Genomic DNA, 7,458 nt, shown 5'->3' with positions numbered 1-7,458 from the left:
CCCGCGCCTCCCCCCGCCGGGCCAGCTCTGCTCGCAGGCCCCGGGCTTCCTCCTCAGCCAGCAGCCGGCCGGCCCGGGCCTCATCCAGCCGGGCCGAGGCCGCCTCCAGCTCCCGGAGACGGCAGTCCCGGTCCCGGAGGTCCTCGCGGGCTTGTTCTAGGGCGGCCCGTAGCTGGCCTGTGTCCCCATCTCTGACCCCGCTAGCCCGGCCGCCCTCAGCCTCCCGCACACGCTCCCGCAGGCGGCCAGCCTCGGCCTCCGCGGCCTCGCACTTGCCATGGGCCGCCTCCAGCTCAGCCGCCGCCTCCCGCTCCCGCTGCCTGAGCGCCTCCTCCAAGCTGCGGATCCTGGTCTCTAGCTCTGTCTGCAGCTTTTCTGAGGCCTCCGCAGCACCCGGGTGCAAGATGGGGCCTGTGAGGGCCCTCGGAATCATGAGCTCCACTCCCATGGCTTCTGTGCCTGTGAGCTCTTCTTCCACTGCACTTACGCCATTGGGCTTCATTTCTGGCTCTTCTGTTTTCATACTGGTGGTCTCTGCTCTTGTGGCCTTTGGTTCTGGGTTTCCTCCTCTTTCTAGAGTTTTCATTTCTGTAACCTCAGCTCCCGTGGCCTTTGTTTCCAAGGGCTGGGCTCCCACGCCCTCTGTTTCTGAGGCCTCCGTGTCTGTGGGCTTTGTTACTGTGGCCTCGGCCATCGTGGACACCACTTCCAAGCTCTGTGACAAGGCTTCCGTGGTTTCTACTCCTGCAGCCTCCTCGTCTGTGGTCTCGACTCCATTCACTCTGGTTTCCGGAGCTGCAGTGCCGTTAAACTCTATTTCCACTGGCCCATTTCTGGAGGTCTTGGTTCCCAGACCTTTGCCCTCCCTAGAGGCTGCCTCCTCTTCTGCGAGGGCCTCCCGAGCTTCCTGCTGCTCCAGCGCCTGCAGGGCTTTGGCGTGCTGCCTGCGGAGCTGGTCAAACTCAGCCTGGAGAGCGTCATAGAGCTCCAGAGGAATGACCTCGGCCGGACCGTCTGCCTCCATCTCGTCCTTCTCGAAGTGCTCCAGGATCTGGTGGGGACAGGGGAACCGAGCAAGAGTGGAAGTAGCCGTGGTGGGCGTGGGGGGGCACAGGGCAGCCACACCACTTTCCCTGTCCACAGACCTAGCCACGTGCCCACCCAAACCCCTGGGAAACAGCCCCTTGGCTCCTCAGACTTGCCCCCACCCCTCCCCGCCGGAAACCTCCATCAGCTCCTGGTTTCCCCACCTGGACTTTCTCCATCAGCTCCTGGTTCTGTCTGGTAAGCATGGCCACCTGCACCCCTCCCCCCCGGAAACCTCCATCAGCTCCTGGTTTCCCCACCTGGACTTTCTCCATCAGCTCCTGGTTCTGTCTGGTAAGCATGGCCACCTGCTCCTGCAGCGAAGCCAAGAGCTCCTGGGCCGACGGGCTTAGCTGCTTGGAGAGCAGCACCTCAGCCCCTGGCAGGGGACACAGATTCAGGCCCCAGAGTTCCAGCCACAAGGAATGGGAGTTGGGGGTCTGGAGCTGTGGGTCAGGGCCCCCAGGGCAGGCATGCTTCTAGGAATGGCATAAACTGTGAGTGTCGGCTAGGCTCCCTCCCAACTTCAACCTCTCTCCATGCCTGTGGGTTACAGCTGTGACTCCTGGGGCCCCAGACATGGTGGGGGGTGGGGGTGGGCAGGGGGGAAGGCAGGTGGGGTCTCACCTGGGAATTCAGGTAGCTCACCCTCCTCATCCTGCAGGGTGGCCACATCATAGCTGGTGTTCTCCCGCTCGTTCTGGGGGGCGCAGGATTCAGCTTGAGGTCCTGCCCTCCCTCCAGCCCCCATGTCTCCCCCGTGAGTGTGTGATCATAACCCAATAGCGAGGGTTGTATATGCTGCCTGGTATGTGGGGCCAAGGGAGGGATGGCAGTGCATCCTTGAAAGGGTGTGTCTGGGATTCTGTGTGGGGCCACATGTGTCTGCCTGGGTGCAAGTCCCTGCACCAGTGGCTCAGGGTTTGTAGGTCTGCAGTGAGCATGCATGTGCACACGTGTGTGCCCCTGTGGGGCGTGCACAGCGGCCCCAGCCTCTTCTGTGTGAGTTCCTGTGAGTGTGTGTGATTTTGCACTTGTAGTCTGTGGTGTGTGTCTGTTTTGTATTTGTGTATATGTGTGTATGATTGTGTACCTGTATCTGTTTGCTTTATTTTGAGAAATACTTGTGTGAATACATGAATTTGTGAATGTGTTGCCTAGGTATGTGATTGAATGCGAAGTATCTGTTGTGTGTGCCCAAGTATTTGTTGTGTGGGTGAGATGACATATCCCCAGATGTGTTTGTTGTGTGTTTGCCTGTTGCATGTGTAAGACCACATATACATAAATGTTGTTGTCCGTCTCTGCGTGTACACGAGCATGGGTGATTGCAGGTTTCCGAAAGTGTTCATTATGTGTACGTGTGTTTGTTATCTGTACGTGATTATGTTTGTACATTTGTCTGTTCTGTGTTTGTACATGTGTGAGACTATCTGTATTAGCGTGGTTATCACGCAGCTGCAGCAGAAGAAATACCCCACCTCCTGGTGGCCCCACCCCTGCCTTCCTCCCCATTGGGCCCACCTCCAGAAGGGACAGCCTGCTCTGCAAACTCTCCACCTCCCGGCCCAAGCTCTCCTTCTCCTCCTGCTTCTCGGCCAGCAGCTGCTGTAGCTCTTGGACCTGCAGGGAGGGAGTGGTGGTCTCAGTGGCCCTCCAGGAGAAAACACCAGGAGCTGGGGGTCCACTTCCTCCCACCTTCCACCCTACCTGTCTCTCCAGGCTGTGGAGGGAGCTGGCCTCTGCCTCTGGCAGCTGACAGAAGTGGGGACTGGGCTTAGATCCGGGCTGGGGGGCCTCCCCAGCCCAACTCCTGCTCAGTGGCCGTCCATCCCCACCACAGATGTCCTCTGGCCTATTTTGTGCCAGAACCCCTTTGGAGCCACTAACTCATTCATTCATGCATGCATTCATTTATTATCATTATTTTTGGTTGTGTAGTGTGGCATTTGGGATCTTAGTTCCCCAACCAGGGATCAAATCCATGCTCCCTGCAGTGGCACAGAGCCTTAACCACTGGACCACCAGGGAACTCCTGTCTCATTTATTTATTCATTCACTCACTCACTCAAATATTCATTCATCCAATAAATACTTATTAGGCAGTTATGGTGAGTGAGGCACCATCAACCAAGCCTGCCCTTGTGGGTTCACAGGCAAATGAGTGAATATGAATGAAATATATAGTATATCTAATAGCAGTGCTTTGAATAAAAACAAAGGGGACTGAAAAGTGAATGGGGATGTTACAATTTTAAATAAGTTGGGTAGGGGAGGTGCATTTGAGCAAAGACCTATAGGAGGGGCGAGAAGGAGTCATACGGACAGCTGGCAGAAGGTGTTCCCGGCAGAGGGCACAGTTTGTACAAAGGCCCTGGGGCAGGACCAGGCCTGATGTGTTGGAGGAAGAGCCAGGAGGCCTGTGTGGCTGGAGCAGAGTGAGTGGGTGGGGAGAGAGGGAGGAGGGGGAAGGCAGGGAGGGCAGTATCCCCATAGAATGGCACCCACCCCAGGCTTAGCCCCAGCCCATGTCTCTGCTACCCCCCACCTCCTGCTTTCTTCGTTCCTGGGGCTGCTCTAGGCCCCGGATCTTCTGTAGCAGACGGCCCCTCTCCTGTCGCAGCCGCACGATCTCCTCGTAGGCATCTTGGTCATCCTGTGCCCCCCACCCCACCACCTTTACAGGAGGCCCAAGGACTGCGTCCTCCCATACCTGAGCCAGAACTTTCTCCCCGTGCTACCTAGAGGCAAGCCTCCCAACTCTTCCCCACGGCCAGGGCATCTCTCACCGGCATTGGGATATTGATGGGGGGTTGAGGTGCCTTCCGCTTCTTGGGGGCCCCTTGCTTGTCATGGCTGGACACAGAATTCTGGGGGTAGGGGTAGATGGGGGATATGGGCGACATGCCAGCCTCCCACCCAAATAAACCAACACAGCCCACTGTCTGTCACCAGCCCCAACTCTGCCCTCACTTCCTGGGTGATCTTGAGTGAATCCCTGCCTCTCTCTGGCCCTCACTTATCCCAGTATAAAAAGGGATAAGACTACGTCCCCTGAGAGTTCCAGATCTTATGCTTTACCCTCTGTCCCTTTTTGTGCCCTGGTACTTTCCCCAGTGAGACCCTACTGTTTACAATCCTTTCCCTGTGGAGCTGAAAACCTGTAGGATTGAGAAAGAGGCCAGACTTGCCTCTTTCCCTGACCACACCAGCCCTTATCAATCTCGTTCCCTCTACCATCCCACCCCAGCCCTATGATTTGGCCCCATGCCCCCAGTATTCTCAGAGTCCTGGTGCTTATGTTATGGATGTTGCTGCCACTTGGTGGCAGCGCACCCTAAAGGTGTGTTCTAAGTCACTTCAGTCGTGTCCGATTCTTTGCAACCCTATGGACTGCAGCCTGCCAGGCTCCTCTGTCCATGGGATTTCTCCAGGCAAGAATACTGGAGTGGGTTGCCAAGCCGTCCTCCAGGGGAATCTTCCCAACCCAGGGATTGAACCCACTCCTCTTACATCTCCTGCATTGGCAGACAGGTTCTTTACCACTAGCGCCACCCGGAAAGTCCACCCTAAAGGTAGCACTCTTCCAAAGAGGTCCTTCGAAGTATTAACCCCAAGTCAAGGGTCCATCTCTTCCTTCTCTTCTCAGGGAGCTTGGGTCAAGGGGAAAGGCAGTGTGTGCACGGGGGTGTGGGAGTGGGGAGTGGGACTCACTCACTGCTTAGGGATCCGTACCTGAGATGATGCCTCGCCCGAATCCTCCTCTGCGAGAGCAGGGGAGAGAGGGAAGCAGGGTCAGGCACTGCGTTAGGGACTCCCTTCCTAGCCCTAGGAAGGGTATTTGTTAGCCCAGGGAACTTGAGGGATCTCCCAGTCCCCCCCAGAATCAGGACTTTTAAGGTAGGAACTAACCATTTTGACAGAATGCTCATAGGAGGGGCCTTGCAACTCTCAAAAAGAGAGAACAGTAGCATCTCCAGAATAGGGCGACTGGGAGGGCCAATTCTTAGGGAAAGCAAAGCTCCAAGATGCCCCAGGAACACAGAGTTGACCCCTACACTACCCTAAAAGCTCGGGGGCGCCTTGAAACTACCCCGAGCAGTGTGAGGGGTGCAACGAAACCTCCTATAATATGAACAGGGATACCTTGAAACTATCCACAGGAGGAAGGGAGAGAAAGGGGTGGCGAGAGACTACCTAGTGGAGGGAAGGGGGTGTTTGAAACTGTTACGAGGTGGGGTTTGCATACCGCTGGGTGGTGAGGGGCGCTGGGCTGCCTCCTGTAGGAGGTGCAAGATGAGCTTGTCCCCTGCCAGGGTGCCGTAGTGAGCAGCATCCTGGCCCAGCGCATCTGTGATGCCCGGCTGGGCCCCGCCCTGCAGCAGCACCTCCACTGTTTCGGGGCTGGCTCCCTCACAGGCCAGCATCAGGGCCGTCCTACCAGAAGAGGAGGCTGCTGAGGGGGCGAGGACACGTTCAAACCTCCACACCCTCCTCAACACCCAGGCTGGGTTGAGAGAGGAAGACACACTAGATCTCACACCCAGAGAGGTTAAGAGACTTGCCCAAGGTCACACAGCACACAGTGAACTGGCTGGGAGGGGAGAAGCTCACCTGCCTTGAAGGTCCTGGTCATTTGCAGCAGCCCCTTGCTGCAGGAGGAGGCGGCACAGATCCGTGTGACACATCTGAGCTGCGATGATGAGGGGTGTTGTACCCAGCTGAGGGAGGGGGTGGGGAGAGGATGAGACAAGGACAAGACATGAGAGACTGACTCTGGGAGGTTGGGAAGCCTGTGATGGGCCCCCTAAGTTCACTCCAAATCTTCACACTTTTCAAAGGGTGCCTGGGATGCCTCAAATGCACTTTCCCCAAAGATTCCAGTACTTTGGCCACCTGATGCGAAGAGCCGATTCATTGGAAAACACCCTGATGCTGGGAAAGATTGAGGGCAGGAGGAATAGGGGGTGGCAGAGGATGAGATGGTTGGATGGCATCACCCACTTAATGAACATGAGTTTGAGCAAGTTCCGGGAGATAGTGAAGGACAGGGAACCCTGGTGGGCTGCAGTCCACGGGGTTGCAAAGAGTCAGACACGACTGAGCAACTGAAGAAAAACAACACAAGAATCCATGGACTCACCCGATCTCGGGGATTCAGATGGGCCTTGAAGGAGCAGAGCATTTCTGAGCAGGAGATGCAGCCGCCAGCGGCTGGAAAAAGAGAGAAAGGTGGGTAGGTAGGGCAAGGCTTTGATATTTTCTGGGGGCCTTCTGCTTGAGGGTGATTTTTTTTTTTTTTGGCTGTGCTGGGTCTTCATGGCTGAGCACAGGCAGCAGCTATGGTGCATGGACTTAGCTGCCACTCGGCATGTGGAATCTTTCTGGACCAGGGATTTAACCTGTGTCCCCTGCATTGGGAGGCAGATTCTTAACCACTGGACCACCAGGTATGTCCCTGGGTGTCATTCTTACCCTTTATTTCATAAGAAACTCTCACCTCCCCCAGAAGATCAGTAACAAAGATAAGACTTAAATTTAACAGATGAGGAAACTGAGCCCCAACCAGCTCCAGGGTCACTCAGGGGGTTAGAGACAGCCAGAATGACCTGGGTCTTCTAACTCCCAATCCAAAGCTCTTTCCTCATCTTTCCACTGTGGGTCTCTCTTGCATGCGTGCGTGCTCAGTTGCTTTAGTCGTATCCGACTCTTTGCAACCCTATGGACTGTACCCCACCAGGCTCCTCTGTCCATAAGGTTCTCCAGGCAAGAATACTGGAGTGGGTTGCCATGCCCTCCTCCAGGGGATCTTCCTGACCCAGGGACTGAACCTGTGCCTTTTCGGTCTCCTGCAGTGCAAGTGGATTCTTTACCGCTGAGCCACCAGGGAAGCCTGTGGCTTCCTCTTAGGGTGGAATTTTTCACTGATTTTCAAGTATTTATCCCTTTTTTGTCCAAGCAGCATTAACTGTATACTGACTATATACCAAACCATCATACAAAGAGTGTTAATTTTTTTTTTTTTGTCCACTCCACGTGGCATGTGGGACCTTAATTCCCTGACCAGGGATCAAACTCACAACCCCTGTAGTGGAAGCTTGGAACCCTAACCACTGGACTGCCAGGGAATTCCCCAAAGAGTGTTACTGTTTACTAGAGAGATCAGACCTCTGCTGAGGTTTAGCAGGCTTATTGGGGTTTGATCTGAGTTCTGATGGTGAAAGGGGAAGGGCAGAGGTCACTGCATGGATGCGGACCCTGAGGCAGGGAGGAGCTTGGGAGGACTTGGTCATCAAAGAAGTAGGACAGGCTGTGTATGTCCAGAGCCCCAGAGAGGGAAGGGAAGGCTTTGTGCAAGGAAGTGCTGCTGGA

General features: G+C 55.6%; 1 protein-coding gene across 1 annotated transcript in view; it reads right to left on the bottom strand.

The window, feature by feature from the left end:
* The window catches only part of ANKRD24 (ankyrin repeat domain 24), a 33,093-nt gene that overhangs the window by 6,178 nt on the left and 19,457 nt on the right, over positions 1–7,458 (bottom strand). Inside the window, exons 8-18 of the mRNA XM_010828452.1 lie at positions 6,230–6,300; positions 5,701–5,807; positions 5,338–5,523; positions 4,822–4,861; positions 3,876–3,956; positions 3,628–3,742; positions 2,797–2,828; positions 2,611–2,709; positions 1,714–1,786; positions 1,347–1,465; positions 8–1,051 (exon numbers count right to left, since the gene is read on the bottom strand). Of these exons, the coding sequence (XP_010826754.1) occupies positions 8–1,051; positions 1,347–1,465; positions 1,714–1,786; positions 2,611–2,709; positions 2,797–2,828; positions 3,628–3,742; positions 3,876–3,956; positions 4,822–4,861; positions 5,338–5,523; positions 5,701–5,807; positions 6,230–6,300 (1,967 nt within the window). The remainder of the gene's footprint in view (positions 1–7; positions 1,052–1,346; positions 1,466–1,713; positions 1,787–2,610; positions 2,710–2,796; positions 2,829–3,627; positions 3,743–3,875; positions 3,957–4,821; positions 4,862–5,337; positions 5,524–5,700; positions 5,808–6,229; positions 6,301–7,458) is intronic.

This window comes from Bison bison, unplaced genomic scaffold, assembly GCF_000754665.1.
Source record: "Bison bison bison isolate TAMUID 2011002044 unplaced genomic scaffold, Bison_UMD1.0 scf7180017864492, whole genome shotgun sequence".
NCBI lineage: Eukaryota > Metazoa > Chordata > Mammalia > Artiodactyla > Bovidae > Bison > Bison bison.
This window is presented reverse-complemented; position numbering and strand designations above follow the sequence as displayed.